The 26,029-nt window shown below is 43.2% G+C and overlaps 2 protein-coding genes across 2 annotated transcripts in view; both read left to right on the forward strand.

Moving 5' to 3' along the window:
• The first annotated feature begins 563 nt into the window (after positions 1-563).
• On the forward strand, positions 564-21,495 carry ST6GALNAC1 (ST6 N-acetylgalactosaminide alpha-2,6-sialyltransferase 1). Its single transcript, XM_044003286.1, has 9 exons — positions 564-745; positions 11,525-11,768; positions 17,127-17,295; positions 17,506-17,680; positions 18,054-18,192; positions 18,688-18,794; positions 20,848-20,892; positions 20,988-21,087; positions 21,304-21,495. Exons 1-9 carry the CDS (start codon positions 564-566, stop codon positions 21,493-21,495), a joined length of 1,353 nt encoding a protein of 450 aa, XP_043859221.1.
• Positions 21,496-24,236: 2,741 nt separating this feature from the next.
• The window catches only part of ST6GALNAC2 (ST6 N-acetylgalactosaminide alpha-2,6-sialyltransferase 2), a 74,590-nt gene continuing 72,797 nt past the window's right edge, over positions 24,237-26,029 (forward strand). The window contains exon 1 of the mRNA XM_043964548.1: positions 24,237-24,530. Within this exon, the coding sequence (XP_043820483.1) occupies positions 24,382-24,530 (149 nt within the window). The 5' untranslated portion in view covers positions 24,237-24,381. The remainder of the gene's footprint in view (positions 24,531-26,029) is intronic.

Here is a 26,029-nt window from a genome sequence, read left to right on the forward strand (position 1 = left end):
TTGCGGGGAAATGGGGGTTAAGTGACTTGCCCAGGGTCACACAGCTAGTAAGTGTCAAGTGTCTGAGGCCGGATTTGAACTCAGGTACTCCTGACTCCAGGGCCGGTGCTTTATCCACTGTGCCACCTAGCCGCCCCTCTATCAAAGGTTCTTAACCTAACCAAGGTGATGGGATCATCAGCAGAGCCCCACTTTATACTTAGAGTCATTTCAATCTCTTCATTACTAATAAAAACTTCATCAGTGACATCAATTGCCTTTTCACCATCAGTGTGACAAGACAAACTCCTCTGCCCTTTGGTAGTCCCCTTTGCCCAGATAACCACCTAGAAACATTGTCCCCACAGACCCCTCTTTTGTCCCCAAAGATGCCCAGAGTTTTTCCTCCTAACTTGTGTGGTATAAACAAGTACTAGAGGAATTCAGGAAGGAGAAAGAGGATTGTGGGCCATAGTAGCTGGCTGGGGCTTCATGATGGAGATAGGACCTAAGCAGGACCCTAGAAGAAGGGAAAGAATTATATATGTAGGAAGGAGGATAAGCACATGCTGGGCACATGGGGAATGTTCCAAGCTGGGGGACAGCATGAGCAAGAGCCCATGCTGATGCCTTCAAATGCATGGTCATCCATGGATAACCAAGGACGTGGAGATCTCTACATTCAAGATCCAAGATCAGACAGATGCTTAGTACAAGCTTTGAATTCTGTCTCAAACTCAATTTATGGAGCTTCCGGAGCTGCACTGTTGGTTGCCATGCTTCATTTCCCTTACAAAATTGGTATATGTAACTATTCTTTTTTTTTTTTTTTTTTTGCAGGGCAATGGGGGTTAAGTGACTCGCCCAGGGTCACACAGCTAGTGTCAAGTGTCTGAGGTCGAATTTGAACTCAGGTCCTCCTGAATGCAGGGCTGATGCTTTATCCACTGCGCCACCTAGCTGCCCATATGTAACTATTCTTACCACATGGGAAGAAAATCCACAGGATTCCATAGAGCATCAAAGAGGAGAAGTGAGCATTGTCACGGCTGTTAAAAACTGGACAGAAGTCTCAGGTGGAAAGTACAATATTTACTTTTGGTTCCAATAAATCCTAAAAATCAAAGACACAACACAGATAGGCACAGGAAACAGAGGCTCTATAGAGTGACATTCCAAAGGAAAAGTATAGTAAGGAATGAATTCAAGAGGACAGAACAATGTTAGCTTGATGTTCTCATTGCCCAAGATCACACAGCTAGGAAGTGTCTGAGTCTAGATTTGAACTCAGGAGTATAAGTCTTCCTGACTCTAGGTCCGGCAGTCAATCTAGCATGCTGCCTAGGGAGAGAATGACCTTTACCAAACCATAGCTCCTGAAGGATCAGGAGGGATTAAAGGAGGTTGGCAGGGTAAATAAAGAACTAGGATCACTTGACACTAGCCACGTGACCTTGGGCAAGTCACTTAACCCTCATTACCCTGTGCAAAAAAAAGAAAAAACAAAAAAGAACTAGGATCTAGGGGAGTGTCCATTGATTGGGGAATGGCCTGGCAGTCTGTGATATATGATGAATGTAATGCAATCCTGATTTTCTCATAGCAATCCTGGAAGCTGCTGCCTTCCCCCATGGTAAAACATGGCCATGGTGATGTTCTCCATAGCCATGAAAGGAAGCTCCCATTGAATTCAATGATCATGTAATAATAATAATAATAATAATAATAATAATAATAATAATAATAATAATAATAATAATAGCCAGTATTTATGTTGCACTTTAAGGTTTCCAAAAGACTGTTACAAATATTATTCTTGCAACAACCCTGGGAAAATAAGTGCCAATTTTATCTTTATTTTACAGATAAGGAAACTGAGGCAGGCATTAAGTGACTTGTCTAGGGTCACAGAACCAGTAAGCATCTAAGGCTGGCTTTGAACTAAGGACTTGTCTATAAGAAATGGCAAAAGGGATGATTTTGGAGAATATTGGACAGTATGAACTGACCCAGGTTGAAGTAAACTGAACCAGAAGAATACTTTATACAAGGTCAGCATCACTGTAAAGAAGGACTTTCAAATGCCTCAGAACACTGATCATTCCAGTGATCAACCGTGCCTCATGAGGATCTATAATGAGGGATGATACCCACCTCCTGAAAGAGAAGGGACTCGAGGTGTAGGAGGAAACATTTTTAGACATGGCCGCTGTATGGGTTTGTTTTGTGTGACCATGCTTATTTGTTATAAGGGTTTTTCTTCCTTACTTTCCCTCAGTTTTTAATTAAGGGAAGAGTTGGAGTAAGCCATAGTAATGCCCCCCTGCAAAAAAAAAAAAAAAGGTCATTGAAATATATTTTTTAAAAATACACAAAAGGGGACAACGGGAGTTTCAGAAGGAAGCCCAGAAAAACAGGACGATTTTGAAAACAATATGGACTTGATTGTTTTTTAAAAGCAATTTTTATGAAATGAAGGTTGATAGTTTCATACACAACCTCCTTTTTTGTGTTCTGTTCTACAGATGCAAATGCTTTTTTGTGGTGATTTAAAGTTTATTTTTTTTAATTCTGAGTTTTTTAAAATTCAATTTTATTTTCAGTACCAAATTCTCTCCCTCCACCCACCTGTAATTTAAGGTTAGAATTAAACAATTAAAAATAAAAAGCAGGCAATAGAGGCAAGCATCTTATATGTAAGGCACTGAGATAAGGTGAGCAGGGTTGGGGTCTCATAGAAGCAGGGGAAAGAGCACTAGTTCTGGACTCAGAGGATCTGAGTTCAAATCTTGACCTTACTACGTAGCATCTACATGATAGGGCAAGTCATATAACCTCTCTGGGTTTCAGTTTCCTCAGGTACAAAAGAAGGAGATTGGGTTAGAGGAAGCTATTTAGCCCAAAATCAATGGTCTTATGATGGCAAGTAGACCTCAAATGTGTTTGAGTCTCAAAGTTAAGTCTAATGACTGGTCCTTCTCAGTGATACCAATTCTGAATAAATGCAAAAGCAAGTCCATATACCCTCACTCCTTCCCCATTAGACTATAAGCTTCTTGAGGGCAGGGACTGTCTTTTGCCTTTCTTTGTATCCCCAGCATTTAGCACAGTGCCTAGCACATTGTGTTCTTCTTGTTGTTGAGTCGTGTCTGATTCTTCATGACCCCGTGTGGAGTTTTCTTGGCAGAGATGCTGCAATGGTTTGCCATTTCCTTCTCCAGCTCATTTTATAGATGAGGAAACTGAAGCAAACAGGGTGAAGTGACTTGTCCAGGTCACACAACTAGTAAGTGTCTGAGGACAGAAGTGAACTCAGGAAGATGAGTCCACTTGACTCCAAGCCCACACTCTAGCCACTGTACCACCTAGCTGTCTGGCACACAGTCAGAGCCTAATAAATGCTTGTTGACTACTCAGTCACTCACTCTTTAGGCCCCACCCAACCTATTTGCAGTCAAGGTCAAATGCTATTATTTTTAAGCAAAAGGAAAGTATACTTCCCCAAGTACAGGCAACGTAAATGTGCTCCCAGAATTTTCTGGAAATGATGCTATTGGAGCTTTTAACTCCTTGTATTATCACATGTTATATATATATATATATATATATATATATATATATATATATATATATATATATATATATATATATATATATATATATATACCTGCATAAATGAGTCCTCCAGGGCCATCTCCAGTTGTCCTGATGTATATCTTGCTGCTAGACTCAGATGGCTCCTGAGGAGCCATTAGGTTGATGATTTTGCCTCATTTAAATCTAATTCATTGAAAGTCATGACATCACCTCCCCAATGTCATAGTCCTCTTCAAGAATGAAGGACAGGGGGCAGCTAGGTGGTGCAGTGGATAAAAGCATCGACCCTGGATTCAAGAGGACCTGAGTTCAAATCCGGCCTCAAACACTTAACACTTACTAGCTGTGTGACCCTGGGCAAGTCACTTAACCCCAATTGCCTCACCAAAAAAAAAGGAATGAAGGACAAACAAGAAATGAATCCTCCTTACCCACGTGCACCCCACCCACAATGTATATCTCCATGCACATCACAACCTTCTGTGGGAACCCGGGAAGCAGGAAGAGCTCAATGCCATGGTCTCCACAAACTTGTCCCCAAATAATGGTGTTTTTAAAATTATTGTGGCTACTGTATTTTTTTTTTTTTAGTGAGGCAATTGGGGTTAAGTGACTTGCCCAGGGTCACACAGCTAGTAAGTGTCTGAGGCCGGATTTGAACTCAGGTACTCCTGATTCCAGGGCCGGTGCTCTATCCACTGCGCCACCTAGCTGCCCCTGTGGCTACTGTATTTTATAAATTAATTGCTATTTATATATAAATGGCTAATGCACCCATTTTAGCAGTAGGTATTTATTTATTTATTTATTTATTTTTAGTGAGGCAATTGGGGTTAAGTGACTTGCCCAGGGTCACACAGCTAGTTAAGTATTAAGTGTCTGGGGCCAGATTTGAACTCAGGTACTCCTGACTCCAGGGCCGGTGCTCTATCCACTGCGCCATCTAGCTGCCCCAGTAGGTATTTATTATTAATTAATATCATATACCGGTAAAGAACTGACCATGTGTCTCCCTAACTTCTCATACTCTTAGGCCTTCATACCAGCATAGCCCTAGGAGGAAGAGCTCACCAAATGAGAACAAGGGTACAGAGAGGGGCAGGAGAGTGCAAAAAGAGAGTGACCCTGGTATGACCAAGGCTTTTATCCTTCTTAGATAGAGGCAGGTCATTACACATTGATCTAAGCCAATTGGTTATAACATCATTCAGTTCCATTGATTGACATGACTTGAGGGTGGTCTAGAGAGTGTGCAAAAAGGGCAAATTCCAGTGCATGAGTGTGGCTCTGTTATGGGGTTGGGACTATTAAAGTTTAAATTGGCCAGCTAAACTAAAGGACAGACACACCTTGAGAAGTAAGAGAGATGAGCCTATTAGGTGTGGCTGCTGCCTGCGTGGCGCCAAGGGGACAGAGATAGCTCCAGAAATCAGAACAACTGCCCCTCACCCAACTTCTCTCAACTCACCCCCAATGAAGGCTCAGGTGATCACCCCATCTACCATCTATAAAAGCTATGGCCTTTCTCCTGTTCGAGGAGATGGATATCTCAGAGAACCATGTCTCTGAACCATTTTATTCTAATTGGATTTGCGTGCAAGAGGGTGTAATTCTTTAAAGAGGAATACCTAAGGACACCCAGGGCCACCACCCATTTCCCCGTGACAGTTCTTCACCTAGCTAAACAAAAGAGTCAATCTCCATTTCCCCTGTTCCCTTGGGCTTGTCCCAAACAAGAGCTGAACTTTCTGGAGTGGGGGAGGGGGGGGAGGAGGACAAGCTGATCTCTGAGTCCCCCCAAGAAATTATTTTTTTCTTTTTTTGGTGAGGCAATTGGGGTTAAGTGACTTGCCCAGGGTCACACAGCTAGTAAGTGTCAAGTGTCTGAGGTCAGACTTGAACTCAGGTCCTCCTGAATCCATGGCTAGTGCTTTATCCACTGCACCACCTAGCTGCCCCCAAGAAATTATTTATGAATAATTATTTTCTCACATGTCAAAGTAAGGAGTTTTCCACCATTACATCAGTTTGGGATGAGTAATTCTACCACCCCTGCATGCCTTGTGGTAATTGAGGGAGTTCTGTGTTGCCACCAGCCCTCTTGGGGTATGAAATGTGATAGAAAACCCTCTTCACAGCCAGATCAAGATAACACCTTTTCCACTGGCCCAATTTATGTATTTAATCAATCAATCAATCAACATTTATTAACCACCTATTATGTACTGGGCATTGTGCTAAGCTCAGTGACTACAAAAAGAGGCAAAAAATAATTATCCCTGCCTTCAAGGAGTTTACAGTCTAATGGGGGAGACAACACACAAACAAATTGTTATAAAACAAGCTATTTACAGGATATATTCATTATTGTTCAGTCATGTTTGACTCTTTCTGACCCTGTATGGGATTTTCTTGGCAAAGATACAGCTCATTTTACAGCTGAAGAAACTGAGGAAAACAGAGCTAAGTGACTTGCCCAGGGTCACAACAGTAAGTGTGTGAGACCAAATCTGAATTCAGGTCTGCCTGAGTTCAGGCCCAGCGTTCTATCCACAGAGCCACCAGCTGCCCACAGGAAAAATAGGAAGTAATGAACTGAGGGAAAGCACTAAAATTAAGAGGGGCTGAGGGAGGCTTCTAGTAAAAGGGACTTAAAGGAAACTAGGGAGATTAATAAGCAAAGCAGAGGAGGGATAATGTTCGAGCCAGAGGGGTTGCTAGAGAAAATGCCAGGAGCAGAGAAATGGAGTTTCTTGTTTGTGGAATGGTCAAGAGACCAGAGTCACTGGATGGAAGAGTACCTGCAGGGAGTAAGGTGATAGGAAGCCACTGGGTTTATTGAATGGGATCCAAGGGGCAGCTAGGTGGTACAGTGGATAAAGCACCAGCCCTGGATTCAGGAGGACCTGAGTTCAAATCCAGCCTCAGACACTTGACACTTACTAGCTGTGTGACCCTGGGCAAGACACTTAACCCTCATTGCCCCACAAAGAAAAAGAAGAAGAGTGGGGGCCAGGGGGGTTGACATGGTCATACATGCTATTTCCCTAGACCAGATAACAGGCACTGTGAGCAAAGAATGAGCAGAAATTCAGAGTCAGAGAGCAAGATTTTTGTTGGATAAAGGTATACATACCTAGGGACAGGGGCATAGGGTATGACTAGCATCATCTTGGAGTTAAAAGTAGCAACTGTCAAGGGTAGAGCCACAACTAAGTAGGTAAGTAAGATTCCACAGGGATTTTGTCTTAGGAGTCAACATTTAGAAGGCAATGATAACACTTCAGGTCTGTTGGCAGCATAAAAACAACAAAGCTTAGCTCCTGGTTAGCAAGAATAATCACTTAAAACAGAAAGCTATCAGGCAGCAAGCTGGGGCAAATTCTGTCCCTGACTCACCCTGTTCCCTCTTCAACTGATGGAGTACTTTTAAGTGGGTGTTTAATACCTGGTCTCGTGGGAGATACAGTTCTGGTCAGGAACAGAAATTAAAACCTATTAATGGAAGTCCTTTCAAATTCCCCCCTTTCCACTGAAACCTAAAACATTTTTATTAGTCCCAATGCAGGGAGAAAGAAGAGACATCATTTTCCTATATTGCTGAGAGAAAAATCCAGGAATGCCGTCATCAAACGGCATATATTTGCCTATCCTCCTCTCCCTTGAAAAGAAATCACTCAGGGGCAGCTAGGTGGCCCAGTAGATAAAGTACTAACCCTGGATTCAGGAGGATCTAGGTTCAGATCTGACCTCAGACACTTGATACTTACTAGCTGTGTGACCCTGGGCAAGTCACTTAACCCTCATTGCCCCACCCCCCAAAAAAATTTTTAAGGGGGTAGTTAGGTAGTGCAGTGGATAGAGCACTGGCCCTGGAGTCAGGAGGACCTGAGTTCAAATTTGACCTCAGACACTTGACACTTACTAGCTATGTGACCCTGGGCAAGTCACCTAACCCCAATTGCCTCACCAAAAAAAAAAAAAAAGAAAGAAAGAAAAAGAAAAAGAAAGAAAAGAAATCACTCAGTATCTGCAAAAAAGATTAAAGAAAGAGGAAAAGGAGCCATATAGACAAACATATTTATAGGAGCTCTTTTTTGTGGTATCAAAGAACTGGAAAATAAAGAGGTGCCTATCAATTGGGGAAATGGAAATGGCTTTTCTTCCAATGGGGAAGGTTGGAAGGGCAAAGAAGGATAGGAATTTGTTGTTGTTGTTGAGTCATGTCTGGCTCTTTGTGACCCCATTGAGGATTTTCTTGGTGAAGATATTAGAGTGGTTTCCCATTTTTTTTCCTCCAGGTCATTTTACAGATGAGGAAACTAGAGGCAAATAGGGTTAAGTGACTTGTTCAGGGTCACACAGCCAAGTAAGTGTCTAAAGCTGGATTTGAACTCAGGTCTTCCTGACTCTAGGTACAGAATGCTATCCACTGTGCTATGTAGCTGCTAGGATAGGAATAGGGGAGAGGAGAGGGAGTCACCAAGACATCTTTTTTTTTTTTTAATGCAAAGAAGAGAACAGAAGGGAAGCCAGAAGGAAGCATAGATAAACAGAACAGCTTTGAAACTTATAGATTGAATTTCTGCTTAAAAAGGAAACAGGGACAGCTAGGTGGTACAGTGGATAAAGCACCAGCCCTGGATTCAGGAGGACCTGAGTTCAAATCCGGCCTCAGACACTTGACACTTACTAGCTGTGTGACCCTGGGCAAGTCACTTAACCCTCATTGTCCCAGAAAAAAAACAAACTATAAATAACATGCAGTTTTATGTACAATCCTCTTTTTCTATTCTCCTTATTATGTGGAAATGCCCCTTTTGTTTGATGTCTGAGTTCAGAATAAAAATTAATTTTAAAAACAGCAACAAAAGAAGGGGTTTGTGTCTGTGGTGATATGACTTTCGACCTTCAGAAAGTGGCCTCAGATAGATGAGAAAGGGTGCAAAGTGAATCTGTTAGAGCAGGTGCTTCTTCCTGGGCCTTCACAAAGAGGAGTGGGGGGAAGGGAATCTCTTTCCCCTCTCAGTCTTGTTCTTTCTCTTCTCTTCTGACAGATCAATAAATGTGACCTTCATACATAGTTTTATATTAGGACGAAGAACATGAAGCATTTGTTCTTGGGCACGAACTAAGAGTGGCACCCTTGACTGCACAGGCAAATAGGCATGACTGAATAACCCTGCTCACCACACAGCTGTTACTCAGAGATGTCTGGTACAGACCAGTGCACCAATGTGAGATCCTGCCAGTGGAGACAGGGTTGGAGATGGGGGCCCTTCCTGTGTACCTTATATATAGCAGTCTTATTGCTCCTCTTCTCCCTTTCTTCCTTTATCAGGGGACCTAAATATCACCTCTCCAGGTAAGAGTCTATTGTTTCCCAAATTTCTTCTTTCTAAAGAAATGAGCAAAGCAGTGTAGCTTCCCCAAAAGTGGGTGGGGGTGGGTGGCCAACACTAGGGGCTCTACTGCAGCTCATGTGGGTATCTAAGCAGTCGAGGATGCTTGTTCAGATTTTAGGGGAGAGGCCTGAACAAGCAGTAAGGAAAAGGCCCAAGAACCTGAGGACCTGAAGTCACTGTGAAGATACACAAGTCTTCCCAATGATGACTGAGTTCAACTCAACAAGCATTTATTAAAGCAAGTCCTACATTCTGTAAACCTGTACTGGGAATACAAAGACAAAAATAGGGACAATAGTCTCTGCCCTCAAGTTGATCATATTCTACTGGGGAGATAGAGCCTAGGAAAATTTGGGGAAGCAGAGGGTAAGAATAGAAACTTTTCTTCTGAGCGTGTGTATGAAAAGAATTCCAAGGTGAGTCTGCCTGTGCAGTTCCTGGTCTCCTGGAGAAACCGAATAATAAAGAGGAAAGACCAACTGAGATAACCCGAACTATCTGAAACCTCAGTAGGCCAACAACTGTGAGTCACAGAAAATGGATGAGAGTTTGGATTCCTTCCAACTTCCTCTCTCTCTCTTTTTTTTTTTTAGTGAGGCAATTGGGGTTAAGTGACTTGCCCAGGGTCACACAGCTAGTAAGTGTTAAGTGTCTGAGGCTGGATTTGAACTCAGGTACTCCTGAGGCCAGTGCTCTATCCTCTGCGCCACCTAGCTGCCCCCCAACTTCCTCTCAATTCCCCCATCCTTAATACCCAACTACTGACATTACACTGACAGAACTCTGGTTTTGAAGTTGTGGCCCAAAAGGTTTGTGGGGGCTGTGAGTTCAGAAGATGGATCTCAAGATTTAGAGCTAGAATAGATCTTAGAAACCACTTAGTGATCCAACCCTCATATTTTACAAATGGGGAAACTGAGGCCCAGAGAATAGAAATGACTTCCCCACAGTTTATAACTCAGTCTAGATTCAAACCGAGGTCCTCTGACTCCATGTTGGAGTCTTCTTGCCTCTGCAAAACAGTCATTTAACTTCTCTGGGGCTTGATTTACTCATCTCTAAAATGGCAAATGAATGATATAGCAGGCCCCTTCCAACTCTAAAATCCTCTGATAAAATATACTGTCCCCAAAGAATTTAATAAAGGTAAACTGAGGTATAGAATTCTGAACTTTATCATTTTATTAACAATAAAATGGGTCAAATGGCTACCTCAGTTAGGTCAATGACCCAGAGGAGGAGGTAGAGCCCCTTTTTAAGCATAGAACAGAACTAGGTAGGTGAGGAAGATAATTCAGTTGGTTACAAGGCTGGCAGCACCATAGGGGTAAGGACAACACAATTGGTTGGAAAGTAGGAATGTTGTTTTTCCTTCATTCTCAAAGGGGACCCTAACATCAGGGAGATGACTTTTAGTGAATTGGATTTAAATGAGGAAGGGTTGTACAAGGTCATCAACCTCACTTTCTCCTCTGGAGTCATCTGGATCCATTGGCAAGTATACATCAAGATGACTGGAGATGGCCTGGCATGTTTAAGGTAATTGAAGTTAAGTGACTTGCCCAGGGTCATACAGTTAGTAAATGTCTGAGGTAAGATTTGAACTCAGGTCCTCATGACTCCAGGACCAGTACTTTATCTACTGCACCACCTAGATGTCCCAAAATGTAGGGATGAGAAACTAGCAACAACTTCCTCTTTCCCTCTGGTGACTACGAAATGTTCATTGTTTGAGTCTACCTGCAAGGTTAGAGATAGTAGACCAAACTTAACAAACCACACCTCACTGAAGGATAGTTTGGTGGTATAAAGATAATAGAACTCCCTGGCATCCACCGGTATTACTCAAAGATAGCAGAGTTCCCTGGAACAATAATAGAATAGTGATAAGTGGAAGAGCTGGACTTCTAAACTTAATTCATTGGCAAAGAGACAAAGAAATGTGGCTTGAGCAATCATAAAAATGGGGCAGTAATACAGGGAAGGGAAGGGAAGGGAAGGGAAGGGGAAAAACCTTATTAAGCACCTACTATGTGCCATGCACCATGCCACAAATATTATATCATTTGATCCTCTCAACAACCCAGGGAGGTAGGTGTCATTATTATGCCTATTTTACAGTTGAGGAAACTGAGGCAGACAGAGGTTAAATGACTTGTCCAGGGTCACATTGTTGGTATCTGAAGCTGAATTTGAACTCAAGTCTTCCATTTTCCTGATCAGACCCAGAGGTCTCTCCATTGCACTACCTAGGTGGGAATGGCCCAGGGACAGTCAGGACAAGGGGATGATTAAAGGTTGAAATCCTACCTTTTCCAGGAGATCTTGCTGAGTTCCTCCTGCTCACCTTCCCATATTACTTTCCATCTACTCTCCATGTATCTTAGTTTTTTATCTAATTTTTTCAAAGTCATTTCCCCCATCAGAATGTATGCTCTTCAAGGCCAGGGACTGTTTTTGCCTTTCTTTGTAGTCCCAGTGTTTAGTAGGGCGTCTAACACATTGTAGATGCTGACTTAATGTTTGTTTGACTGACTCATTAGTCAGGACAAGGGGACAGACAAAACGGAGGTCCAGGGGACAGTGACACTGACAGTGACCAAGACCATGACCAGACTCACAACACCCCTGCCAGCCAGCAAGAGTGTGCAGACCACTCAGCCAACTGCCTCTTTCCAGAGTCCCACCCCCACAAGCAAGAAGAGGCTAAAAGTCGAAGACTTCCCGGCAGAACCCCTCTGGGACTTTGAGGATGAATATAGATTGGAAGAAGGAAGTCTACAGACAGTGAGTCTTCCCAACAAACTCCTGAAATTGTCACATACTTTGTGTTTTTACTCCTCTTACTCTATCTAGCCCAGGGTTTCCTTCTTAGTATTTTAATGATCCTGGCCTTTGGTCTGCCATTGTTTGAGTGTATCTTTAAGTCTTCCTTCTGCCTTTATCCCCTTTCCCCTGTGATGATACAGATAGTTGCATATGGTTCTTGGCCCACCCTTGAGAACATCCTTCTTTTAAAATTAAAAAAATATATAATATTTTTTTGTTCCCCAATTCCATGTAAAAACAATCTTTAACATTTGTTTTTTTTAATTTTGAGTTCCAAATTCTCTCCCTCCCTTGTTGTGTCCCCACCCCCCACCCCCCCACTGAGAAGGCAAGCAATTTTTTATAGGTTATACATGTGTAGTCAGGCAAAATATATTTTTATGGAGAACATCCTTCTATAAGGGTGCTAGGTATAATACTGATATGTATGTGGTGGTGGTGGTGGTAGACACAACTTTTCTACTATTTACCACTATAGTTCCTGAGTCCCTACTAGTATGTCTCTCATTTACATAAAATGAGTCACCATGACACCATTAACTTTTTTTTTTTTTTGGTGAGACAATTGAGGTTAAGTGACTTGCCCAGGGTCACACAGCTAGTAAGTGTTAAGTGTCTGAGGCCAAATTTGAACTCAGGTCCTCCTGATTCCGGGGCTGATGCTCTATCCACTGTGCCACCTAGCTTCCCCATGGATATTCTATTTTTTTTCCCCAGGGCAATGAGGGTTAAGTGACTTGCCCAAGGTCACGCAGCTAGTAAGTGTCAAGTGTCTGAGACTGGCTTTGAACTCAGGTCCTCCTGAATCCAGGGCTGATGCTTTATCCACTGCATCACCTAGCTGCCCAACCATTAACTCTTGTTATTTTTTTTTTAAGGCAATGGGGGTTAAGTGACTTGCCCAGGGTCACACAGCTAGTAAGTCTCAAGTGTCTGAGGCCGGATTTGAACTCAGGTCCTCCTGAATTCAGGGCCGGTGCTTTAACCACTGCGCCATTTAGCTGCCCCCCCCCCAACCATTAACTCTTAAACATAAATTTATCAAATAAGGCAATTGCAATAATAACCATAAAATTTATTCAGTAGAAGTAAAAGCAGGAATAATCATAACATTTACTCAAAATAAGGTAATAGTAATTAGCATAACATTTGCTGAATGGAAAATAGGAGGGGTACTGGGTGGCACAGTGAATAAAGCAACAGCCTTGGATTCAGGAGGACCTGAGTTCAAATCTGGCCTCAGACCAGACCTGACACTTAACTAGCTGTGTGACCTTGGGCAAATCACTTAACCCTCATTGCCCTGGAAAAAAAAATAGTTTACCCATAAGGTTGAGTCACACTTTCCCATCAATCCACATGGTGTGTATGTGGGAGAGTAGTCACACACTTACATAAACCTAGCAGAGATGCATATGAGTAGGGCAACCAATGTTCTTGGGGTAACTCATGACTCTGGACAGCAAGCCTTGATGTCCTTAGGTTTTTTAGAGAATAGTCTGTATTATGCATCACCTGCTGGACAAAATTTCTTCTCTGCTCCCTGCTCCTTAATGATTCTCACAGCTTTCCTATGAAGCGAAATGGCTTCTCTACTAATCTCAGGCTGTTGAAGCAGTTACAAACTCTTTTAGAACACAGTCACCTTTGGCAGGGTGCTGAAAAAGCATTTCAGAGACAAGTGATTCCCTTAAACTAAAGAACTGCTAACCTCCTCTGGTCTGCCTATAGCAAAGACAAATGTCCTGCAGCAAAAGATACTTGTTTTTCTCCTCGTGCCTCCTTCTCAAACCAGAGAGGTCAGTAGAAAGCAACACAAGCCCCCTAAGAGGTTATCCCTCTCTCAGGCTATAGATGGCTCTGGGGAGCAAAAACCCTAGATAACGCTTCACAAAGCAGCAAAATTCAGCTCTCTTTTTCTCCTCCCCCTCCTCCTTTTTCTCCTCCTTCTCCTCCTTTTTCTCCTCCTTCTCCTCCTTTTTCTCCTCCTCCTTCTCCTTCTCCTTCTCCTTCTCCTTCTCCTTCTCCTTCTCCTTCTCCTTCTCCTTCTCCTTCTCCTTCTCCTTCTCCTTCTCCTTCTCCTTCTCCTTCTCCTTCTCCTTCTCCTTCTCCTTCTCCTTCTCCTTCTCCTTCCACTCCTCCTCCTCCTCCTCCTCCTCCTCCTCCTCCTCCTCCTCCTCCTCCTCCTCCTCCTCCTCCTCCTCCTCCTCCTTCTGCTGCTGCTTGTCCTTCATTCACAAAGAGGACCAGTGACATCACTTATCAAATGGGCATTGCCTCAGACAAACTAAGGTCTCTTCCAAGCCTTCAGGGGCTCAGAGCCTATCAGTCATCATTTATCTCTCTCAGCTAACTCAGCCTCTATTTCTGTCTTTGTCTCTTCTCTGTCTCTCTCTTCTCTGTCTCTCTCTCTCTCTCACTCTCTCTGTCTCTCTATTTCTCTGTCTCTCTTTCTCTCTCTGTCTCTCTATGTCTCCTCTTTTTTCTGGCTTCTTCCTTATATCAAATCAGTACCTCTTCACAAGCAGCAACCCATCTCTAACTTATAATGGGATACTCAACAATTCTACCTACATGACTTGAGCAGCCCTTGCATAATTATTCCATGATCTCCAGTAATTTGATTTATAATTCCTCAGTTTAAAATTTTATTCTGAACTGAACAAATACCAAATAGAATGATAATTTGCATATATATATATATATATTAGAATGGGGGGATTAGCTAAAATTTGCAAAGTACTTTACATATGTTGTCTCATTTAATCCTCACAACAACCCTATGCTATAGGTGCTATTATTTTTATTTTTTTTGGTGGGACAATGAAGGTTAAGTGACTTGCCCAGGGTCACACAGCTAGTAAGTGTCAAGTGTCTGAGGCCGGATTTGAACTCAGGTACTCCTGACTCTAGGGCCGATGCACTATCCACTGCACCACCTAGCTGCCCCTTTAGGGCATTTTTCTCATTTTGTAAATGAGGAAACTGAGGTTGAGGGAGGTTAAGTGACTTGTCCAGGGTCATATAGCTAGTAAGTATCTCAATCGGGATTTGAACTCAGTTTTTCCTTACTCCACATCTATGCATTCTATGCATGGCACCTTGCATAGTCATACTATTACTTGTGGTAGAGTCTTCTGAGCTTGTATTGGTCTGATCAGCCACAGTCAGCCACACTGTCCCTTGATCCCAACATAGTGATGTCATTTTGGTCCTCTTCAAGAATGAAGGACAACAACCAACCAACCACCTAGCTGCTAATTGTATTTGAAACTGCAGCTCTCCATTATGCACAGCTTGCTTTCCATTTAAAGCTTATAAAATCAACCAGGAGCTTTTAGAACTATTCTTAATTTAACCTTTAAAACAGTCACATGCAAATGAACTATAAGCCACGATGCTCTACAATTATCCTTCACTGGGTCATTTCTCTGCCTTCAAACAAGTCCTCAAAAGCATATTTACCAGACACTTGACACTTACTAGCAGTGTGACCCTGGGTAAGTCACTTAACCCCAATTGCCTCACCAAAAAAGAAAAAAAAAGTCTATTTACCTGAGAGGCAGTTTTTTTTTTCAGGTCCTCAAACAGTCTGGGTCTCTCCTCAACATTTTACCTGAGAGGTTTTTTTCTTCACAAGTTGATTTTTATCAGTGTTTCTTACACAAATATTCTCTCTCCCCCCATCTTTCAGGAACCAAAATGTCCACATAGGAAAGGGGTAGTGCCTTACCTGTAGAAAAGGGGATCCTAACCCTTTTTGTGTGTCCTAGACCCTTTTGATAGCCTGGTGAAGCCTATGAACCTCTTCTTAGAAGAATGTTTTTAAATGCATTAAATTCCAATTATAGAGAAATACTGTTATCTATGTACCTGTACATGTATCTATATCTCTATTATCTCTTTCTATTCTCTCTCTGTGTGTATGTATGTATATATGTGTGTATGCATGTATGTGTGTATCCATTGTCAAATATATTAAAATATAGCTTTTGTATCTGCCTGTCTCCTACAAACAGATCAGAGAAATAATGTTTAATCGCTCCCACAAATTAATCAACAGATCAGAGAAATTACAGCATCTTATATTTCCTACAATGAACCAGATCAGAGAACATGATATATCTGCCTGTCTCCTACAAACAGATCAGAGAAAAAATTAACACCGTGTATATGTTCCAGACCCCAGGTTAATTCCATGAATGAAGGAGGTGGTCAAGATTTGGACTTTGCCCATCCCAGGGAAGACCTGGAGCATCAACAAATTGGGCAGCATTTGTGACACCTGGCTTTGGCTTTTAGATATAAGAAATATACTTTTTGTGGTCAGTGAGAAATGCTTCAAGTTTGTCCCTGACTCTGCTCCTAATCAATGTCCAACCTCCACCTCAAAGAGCTATAACCTTAAAACACAAGTCACATGAACACACACACACATTCATACAAACACCCCACGTGTTGAGTCTTGGCACACTAATGCTATTGATATCTGTGACTGCACCCATGCATTTTTATTTATGCACATAAAACACGATGCTCTGTGCTCATCTATTCCTGCCTGTACTCATTCCCCAGGAATATGCACACCTACCTCTGTCTCGAGACTGCCCATTCTAGAAAGATTGGTCAGCAGGATTTTTAGTGGATTGATTTCATTCACTCATTCTACAAGCATTTATTAAGTGCCTATAGTGTGGAAGGTATTTTGTTAGGTACTGGGAACACAAGGACAAAGACAAAATATTTCTGTCTTTGAGGGGCTTGCATTTAATTGGCAGGGAACAACATATACATGGATAAGTAAATGCAAGCGTGTGTGTGTGTGTGTGTGTGTGTGCGCGTGCATGCGCACACGCGCGCACATGTTGGGATACTAACTACTTGGGGGTGAAAGGGAATCACGGCAGACTCCCTGTAGAAGGTGCCACTTGACGTGACCTTGAAAAGAACTAGAGATTCTAGAGGAAGGAGTGATTTGCAGGCACAGAGATGGGAAATGGGATATCTTATATGTGGAACAAAGGACAAGTAGGTCAATTTGGCTGGGAACACTGAGATTAAGAAGGGGAAGAGTATGAAATAAATCTGGGAGGTTAAAGTGTGATTGATCCTGGATTCCTTCCTGGGCAGATACAGTAGCAAAAGGAAGACGAACACTTGACCCTGGGAATAGGATAGAAGCTGAGCCCCCTGAGCAGGGAGCAGAAGCCACTGACCTTTTTGGGTACACGAGGCCTTGTCCCAGCCCCCGCTGACATTCTGGCCCTAATTGTCCCCTTATGCCTTTTCATGCCTAACTCACACCTGGTGCTACAGAATTGCCCTGATTCTGTGAAAGTCAAAGCTGCTCAGTCCCCTTGGCTCCGGGAACGCTTTCTTCCCAACCTCACCCTCTTTCTGGATTTGGAACATTTCAACCTCAGTGAGTGGAATCGGCTGGAACATTTTAAACCTCCATTTGGCTTCATGGGCCTCAATTATACCAGTGAGTTCCTCCACGGGAGGGAGGGCAATGGAGGGCAGTGGGGCTGGGGAAAGCAGAAAGTATGATGGGGAAGGAGAAGGAATCAAATGGGTAAGGGACTGACAGAGGACAGCAGGTACGTGTTCTTACCTTGGTGTCTCTACTGGAGATTTGTGAAACAGACTTCTGTGTCCCATCAAGGGCACTGAGTAGAGACCCTCACTCTTCTAGTGGTTCAGGAAATCCTGAAGAAGTTCCCATCTGTCTCTCAGCAACAGCTTCTCTTGGCCGCCCACCCCCAAACTGGGACCCCCCCATGTATCAGCTGTGCCGTGGTAGGGAATGGAGGCATCCTGAAAAGGTCTCAGTTGGGCCAGGAGATAGACAGCCACGACTATGTGTTCAGGTGAGAAGATAGCCCATCCCCTCTGTGTCACAACTCTGAATCTCCCTCCATCCAGCCCACCAACTCTTTGGGGAGAGGATTCGAAACAATGACATTCTCCCAGGGCACTCAACAATGCCCTCTATCTGAAACACTAGATTTCTGAAAGTTGGAGACACAGAGACTCCTCCAGAACTTCTGTCATGGAGGATGATGATGATGATGACAACGACGACAACACCATCTAGGGGCATAGTATCCTAGGTTTAGAAGGGGTCTCAGAGGTTACCTCATGCAACCCCTTCATTTTACAAAGACCATCTTATCTTTTTTCCCTGCTCTCCTCTTTACCTTCCAAATGTGCCCTCAGTCTAAAGTGGTCTCTCACCTCTAGGGTCAACGGGGCTCTGATCAATGGCTATGAACAGGATGTGGGTACCCGGACATCTTTCTATGGTTTCACCTACCACAGTTTGGCCGCGTCACTTGGTTTGTTGAGGAATCAGGGTTTTCATCAAATGCCAATGGAAAAGGTGAGCCAAGTGGAAAAGAAGACAAGGCACCCCAAAGGGCAGAGGAATCCTGGTATCTCAGACACTGGAGTGTGGCTGACCCAGAGCCCCAGACGTGTGAGGGAATGCCAAGATCATAGATTTAGAAGACTGAAAGTGACTACAGAAATGACCTAGAGCCACTGAAGCCCAGAAAGATCGAAGGGACTTACCCAAGGCCACACAGATCCAATATTTGAACCCAGGTCTTATGACCCAGATCTAGTATTCTTTCTAAATCTAAAGCAGAAAAGCAGATAGATCAGACCTGGAGGAGGTTGGGATAGGAATGTTGGGGAGTTCCCCATTAGAATGTAAGCTTTTTAAGGGTAGGGACTGTTGTAACTTTCCTTTGTATCCCCCAAACTTAACACAGTGTCTGATACACAGTAAACACAATAAATTCTTGTTGACTGACTGACCCAGGGGCTTGGTTCCCCAAAGGTGATACTCCCAGTTTATCATCTGTATCCCTAGGACATCCACTATTTGCACTTCCTTGAAGGGCTTCAGGATTTTGAGTGGCTGAAGTACATACTACGTGACCAGATTATGGAAAAATCTGTCATGGAAAGACCTTTGCGGTAGGACCCTTCCTTCCTCCTCTTGCTCCACGGGGGTAAAGCAGTGGTGTGCTGGGAAATGTTTAACAACTGGCTCACTAGATAAAAAATGAAAGTGGGACACTTCTATGTATTTCTTACTTAATAGTATTTTATTTTTCCCAATTACATGTAAAGATAGTTTTCAACATTCATTTTTGGGGGGGGAGGGGGCAGGGCAATGAGGGTTAAGTGACTTGTCCAGGGTCACACAGCTAGTAAGTGTTAAGTGTCTGAGGCTGGATTTGAACTCAGGTCCTCCTGAATCCAGGGCTGGAGCTTTATCTACTGTGCCACCAAGCTGCCCCTTCAACATTCTTTTTTTTTTTTTTTTAGTGAGGCAACTGGGGCTAAGTGACTTGCCCAGGGTCACACAGCTAGTGAGTGTTAAGTGTCTGAGGCTGGATTTGAACTCAGGTACTCCTGACTCCAGGGCCGGTGCTCTATGCACTGCGCCATCTAGCTGCCCCAACATTCATTTTTATAAGATTTTGAGTTCCACATTTTTCTCCCTCCCTAAAACAGCAATCAATCTGATATAGGTTTTACATGTACAGTCATATTAACAAATTTCCATATTAGTCATGTTGTGAGAGAAGAATCTAAACAAAAGGGGGAAACCATGAGAAAGAAAAAAACCTCAAAACCAACAAAAGTGAAACTAGTATGCTTCGATCTGCATTCAGACTTCATAGGTCTTTCTCTGAATGTGAAGAATGTTTTCCAACACAAGTCTTTTGGAATTGTCTTGGATCATTGTATTGCTGAGAAGAGCTAAGTCTATCATAGCTGATCATTACACAATGTTGCTATTACTATGTATACTCTTCTCCTGGTTCTGCCCACTTCACTCAGCATTAGTTCATGTAAGTCTTTCCAGGTTTTTCTGAAATCACAGATGGACACTTTTAAATTTAATCTGAGAGGGAAGGAGAAAATTTGGGACTCAAAAAAATTTTTAATGAATTTTAAAGATTGTTTTCACATATAATTGGGAATACTATTTAAAACAAAGTAATAGAAAAACAAAAATAAAATAATCTCAGTAGGGAAAAGTAAATTTAATCTGTATCATTAACATTTTCTCCATTACTTCCTTAAATCATCTAGACAGTAAAAAAGCAAACAATAAATCAAGCCCCCATTTGTACCCTTTGCTGATTTCCAAGGTATAAATGCTCACACTGAAAATTTAACAGGGCAGCTAGGTGGCACAGTGGATAAAGCACTGGCCCTGGATTCAGGAGGACCTGAGTTCAAATCCAGCCTCAAACACTTGACACTTATTAGCTGTGTGACCCTGGGCAAGTCACTTAACCCTCATTGCCCTGCAAAAAGAAAGAAAGAAAGAAAGAAAGAAAGAAAGAAAGAAAGAAAGAAAGAAAGAAAGAAAGAAAGAAAGAAAGAAAGAAAGAAAGAAAGAAAGAAAAAGAAAGAAAGAAAGAAAATTTAACAACCAGCTCTCGTGAGACAGTAAGAAGTGACTTGAGAACACCTTTGGGTTGGAGTCTTAGGAGACTGGTTAACCTTCATGATGCAGAAATTTGGAAGGAAGCTTTGGCTGGAACTACCAGTCCACATTACTTGAGATGCTTTACCAGCTATGTGACTTAATCTCTGTCTGCCTCTGTGAAAAGGGGATAATAATACTACTTCCTGCCCAGGGTTGTTGTGAGGATAAAAAAATAATAACACAATCTAAGACTTTGGGAACATCCTGTATTTGCATTACATAAATCCTAATTATGATCATTAGCATTTACAATCTGGAAATGGCTTGTAGTTTGAGTTCTCCCACACTAATCCCTCCCAGGGAACCTCATTGGACTATAAGAAAGGGAGACCCCAGACACATCATCCTCACTCTCTAACCTTGTTTTTTCATGTGGAAAATGAGGGAATTGGGTTAGATGACACCTACTGTCCCTTCCTGCTCTGTTTGGGATCATTTGAACTTCCCAGGGGATGGTCCCTGTCTCTGGGCTGATCCCCACCACAGATTCAACCCCTGTGCTGCTTGCTCTCTTTTGAACAGGTATTTGCTGATGCACCCAGACTTGCTTCGATACGTGAAGAACAGGTGAGAACAAAAGACAACTGCAGGATAGAGCCATGTTCCCTTCCCATCAGAACTCAGGCTGCCTCTGACAGTGCCGGCCCTGACTTTGCTCACAGGTTTTTGCGGTCAGACATCCTAGATACGCTCTACTGGGCTTTTTACCGCCCCTCTAATGGTGCCTTTCTGCTGCTCGCTGCAATCCAACTGTGTGATCGGGTAAAGCTAAAATTGGGTGGGTGGGGGGGAGTGGTAGATGGATCTCCTTGGGCTGAGAATAGCTGTTTGCTCACATCCATGGGAGGTGAAAGTGCACAGGGGTAGTGTCCTCAGGTTAGGGGGAGGGACCTGGGCAAAGGTCATCCGTGATGTAAAAGTAGAATCTAGGGAGCCATAATCTGGACCCTCTTTCTTCCCTTGACATCCTCTCCACAGGTGAGTGCCTATGGTTTCATCACCAGTGACTTTTATCAATTTGCTGATCACTACTATGACCCAAGGTGGAAAAAAATGCACTTGTACACCAACCATGATTTTATACTAGAGAAGAAACTGTGGGAACAACTACACAGTGAAGGTATCATCCAGCTATACCACGGTCCTAAAGCCACGAAACCACAGAACTAGAAGGTGTACAGAAATGGCCCGTCGGCTTTCTCATGGTGTAGGTAGAGGAAAGGGGAAATTGGGAAAGAAGAGGAACCATATGTACCTTTGGGAAAGCTCCTAGCCTTGGTAGCTACTTGAACTCCCCTTCCCCCAACCAAGTAGAAAGTTCAGGCCAAGACCATGGGAAATGAAATTTAGGAATCTTTTTAAAATAGTATTTTATTTTCCCCTAATTACATGTCAAGACAATTGTTAGAATTCATTTTTACAAGATTTCTAGTTTCAAACTTTTCTTCCTCCCCTCTTCTGAAAAGGTAAACAATTTGATATAGGTTATACATGTGCTATTACGTGAAACATATTTCCATATTAGTCACAGTTGTGAAAGAAGAAACAGATCAAAAGAAAAAACCTACAAAAAAGAATAAAGTAGAGAGACAGCTAGGTGGTGCAGTGGATAAAGCACCGGCCTTAGATTCAGAAGTACCTGAGTTCAAATCCAGCCTCAGACACTTGACACTTAACTAGCTCTGTGACCCTGGGCAAGTCACTTAACCCTCATTGCCCTGCAAAATAAATAAATTAATTAAAATTTTAAAAAGAATAAATTGAAAAAACATGCTTTGAAATGCATTCAGAGTCCATCAGTTCTTTATCTGCATGTGGATAGCATTTTTTTTTGGTCATATTTGCCAGTGATAGGTGTGAGGTGGTACCTCAGACTTACTTTAATTTGCATTTCTCTAATTAAAAGTGATTTGGAGTGCTTCTTCATATGCCTATAGATAGCTTTGATGTCTTCTTCTGAAAACTGCCTGCTCATATCCTTTGACCATTTATGAATTGGGGAATGGCCTGTATTCTTATAAATTTGACTCCATTGTTTATATATTTGAGAAATGAGGCCTTTATCAGAGGCATTTGCTGTAAAGATTGTTTCCTAGCTTTCTGCTTTCCTCCTAATCTTGGTTTCATTGGTTTGGTTTCTACAAAAGCCTTTTATTTTAATATAATCAAAATTATCTACTTTGCATTTAGTGATGCTCTCTGTCTCTGGTTTGGTGATGAATTCTTTTCCCCATAGATCTGACAGGTAAACTATTCCTAGCTCTTCTAATTTGCTTGTGGCATTACCCTTTATGTCCAAATTATGCACCTGTTTTGATCTTATTTTGGTATACACTGTGAGATGTTGGTCTATACCTAGTTTGTGTCCTATTGTTTTCCAGTTTTCCCAGAAGTTTTTGTCAAACAGTGAGTTCTTATCCTAAAAACTGGGGTCTTTGGGTTTATCAAACACTAGGCTACACTAGTCATTGACTACTGTGTTTTTTGTATTTAACCTATTCCACTGATCCACCACTCTGTTTCTTAGCCAGTACCAGATAGTTTTGATCATTACTGCTTAATAATATAGTTTGAGGAGGGAGCTAGGTGGCTCAGTGGATAAAACACCAGCCCTGGATTCAGGAGGACCTGAGTTCAAACCCAGCCTCAGACACTTGACACTTACTAGCTGTGTGACCCTGGGCAAGTCACTTAATCCTCATTGCCCTGAAAAAAAAATTTATATATATATAGTTTGAGATCTGGTATTGCTTAGGCTACCTTCCTTTGTATTTTCCTCCACTAATTCCCTTTAAATTCTTGACCTTTTCTCCTTTCATTTTTTTCTAGCTCCATCAAATAATTTTTGGTAGTTTGGTATGGAATTTGTGAATCTTTTGAAAAGAAAACTGGAAGATCTGGTGGGTTCCTAGATTTGAGGTAGATGGGGTTTGATTTACTTCCAGAAAGTACACCTACTCTTTTCTTCCCTATGTACACACACACACACACACACCCTTTCCTTTCCAGAGCCTATGACTAAGTTTAAAACCGCAATGACACAAGGAAATCGCACTGCCAGGATCTGCCTGAAGTGCTTAGAATTGTTGCATCCTTGGAACCAGACTCTAATTAGGGTCAAAACTATGCAAAACTCCAGGGTCGGGTCAAAACACAGGGCTGTCAATCAATAATGGTCTACCTTTGGGCATCCAACAACGCAGCGCAAAGTTTAATGCCCACAGGTCCTAGGACCAAGGCCAGCGCGGAGTAGGGTTGGGGGTGAGGACCCGGACCAGGGGCTGAAGATTGATGGGGTGCAATACCAAGATGAGACACGAGGGGACAGCATTTCTTCATAGCCTTGAAAGCCCATCCGAGTGTATCTGATACACCCCAACAGCCCCTCTTAGAACAATTTTGAACTTCCCACAAGTAGAGAAGAATAAACTGTGTCCAGGAGGGCCCCTGGGACCTCGGAATCATCCTCGTCCTGAAATCTTAGGGAGACGGGTAAAGAGACTGTACGGGGGAGGGCAGAGAGGAGAGCGAGACAGGGATTTACTGGGAATTCTGCTGGAGCTGGGCATGCATAAGAGACACATCAGTAGCAAGGGCGCCGGGAGGCTGAGTCTGCTCGGGTGGCTATAGTTCCCTCCGACTTGGGTCCCTTGTTCCGTAAGCCTGAAGCCCCTTCTCCCCGTACCCCCAGGCGCGGCCCCAGTGGCTTCCTCCTTCTCCTCCTCTGTTCGCCAGCGGACTCACAAGCCTAAGCGATGGGATGGAGACCCAGGGGTTTGGGGTGTGTGGGGAGGGGGGGCGAACGCCTTCAGACTTAACTGCTCCTCGAATCCCTATCCCGAAAAAGTCTGCTGAGCTGCCCGTCTAACCCCTTGGAGGGGAGGAAGAGGAAAGGAAAATGGGGAGTGGAGAGGAAGACTAGGGAGCAATCAAGCAGAGGGCGGGGAGTAGAGGTCAGCACGGGAAGTCCTCTCCCTCCCTGCCCACCTCGTGCTGGCTGCTCCCTGGACCTGAGGCCAACCCCAGGAGAGCTCGGCGGCGCAAGAAGGCAGCCGGATGGAGCTCCCTCGGTCCGGCGGGATGCGGGCTCCAAACGGTATGGTCTTCTTGTTGTTGCTCCTGCTCTTGGCCGTCTCTTCGGGACTGCTGTTCGTCTCCTACTATTCAGGCAAGCATCTGACCTATGGCTTCCAGCAAGGAACCAGGTAAGGAGACCCAGAAAGGGGGGTCGCTTAACCCGGGAGTGCAGAACTGCGACCTGGCGCTTCTTCCCAGCATCCTTCCACCAGGCAGCAACCTGCCTTCCTCCGGGGACCCCGTAGACCTCAGTCTCTTCTGTTCTCCCTGCTCCGGAGCAGGTGGTGCCCGCTCATTCAACTCTTCCCAGCAGTTTTTGTCAAATAATGAGCTTTTGTTCCAAAAGCTTGGATCTTTGGGTTTCTCGTACACTAGATTACTATAGTCATTTACTAGAGTGTCATTTCTATCTATTCTACTCCCCTGATCTACCTCTCTATTTCTTAGCCAGTGCCAGATTGTTTTGATAATTACCGCTTTAAATACAGTTTGAGATCTGGTACTGCCAGACCACCTTCTTTTTGTATTTTTTCTCATTGATTCCCAGGCTCATTGAACTCTTTCCTCAAATTCCGTCTCTCCAATGTCGCCCCCAGAACCTTTTACAGGGTGAAAACCAGGCCTGAGGAGGCTCGACTATAGAGGCTGAGGTGGGGGGAAGCCTGTGCCAGGGCTAGTGGCATGGGGATGTCAGAGTGCTTGAGAAGTCAGAGCTGTCCTGAAGAGGCTGAAAAATACCCCAATGTTCTAAAAGTCTTCCCGATCCCTGCCTTCTTTTCTTGTGTCCCCTTCCCCCCACGTCAACCTCCCAAACTCATAGGACCTTCCAGTACACTATGCCCCGAAGCTCTGGACAGATGCCATCTGAAAGAACACAGCCTCCACCATGCTTTCCCTCACTTCCTAGGGAGCAATAAATATCTATACCCTGGAAGGAGAGAAAGAGGAAAGACATTTAGACTGGCAGTGAGGGTCCTTGCTTCCTATAGCCTGCAAGATTTTAAGCTCCTTGAGGGCCAGGCAGTTTCTTTGTAACCCTTTCAGCAGTAGCCCAGTGCACCCGTCTGCCTGGGTGCTTAACCAATATTTATTGAATCTTTCTCCAAATTCCTAGAGTCTTTTAATCAGGGAGGCAGGAACTGCAAGCTAAGCTTCTCACAGGGTTAACTTTGGGATAATTCCCCTTGATACTTACTGATTAGAGGTATTGCTTTGAAGATACCAGACAAAAACTTTAGAGCAGAGTTACAGAATCACAGTATCTGAGAGTTGTAAGGGACCTTAATAGCACTGACTTTACATGGATATAGTATACCTGATAAGGGGTCATCTAGCCTCTGCTTGAAGATTTTCAAGGACAGAGGAATCCACTATCCCTAGAAGCAGCCAATTCCACTTATATTCTATCCTCTTTTTTTTTTTTTTTGGCTATTCCCCTACTCACCCCTCACCCCCCATTTTTCATGGTCTTGTCCTCTGAGGCCAAAGAAAATAAATCTAAACCCTCTTATATATGTGTTTATGACAGCCCTGCAAATACCTGAAGACAACTATTATCCACCCCTCTCCCATCCCCAGTCTTCTCCAGGCCAAACATGCCCAGTTCCTTCTTCATGTGAAAGAAAAA

Source organism: Dromiciops gliroides, chromosome 4 (assembly GCF_019393635.1).
Source record: "Dromiciops gliroides isolate mDroGli1 chromosome 4, mDroGli1.pri, whole genome shotgun sequence".
In the NCBI taxonomy this organism is placed as follows: domain Eukaryota; kingdom Metazoa; phylum Chordata; class Mammalia; order Microbiotheria; family Microbiotheriidae; genus Dromiciops; species Dromiciops gliroides.

Bases quoted from the DNA above. Each gene is read 5' to 3' on its own strand.
- ST6GALNAC1 (XM_044003286.1), top strand. From the start codon at position 564: ATGTTCCAAGCTGGGGGACAGCATGAGCAAGAGCCCATGCTGATGCCT. The intron at 17,681-18,053 runs GTGAGAAGATAG...TCTCACCTCTAG, and splicing joins AGCCACGACTATGTGTTCAG to GGTCAACGGGGCTCTGATCA. The intron at 20,893-20,987 runs GTGAGAACAAAA...CTTTGCTCACAG, and splicing joins CTTCGATACGTGAAGAACAG to GTTTTTGCGGTCAGACATCC.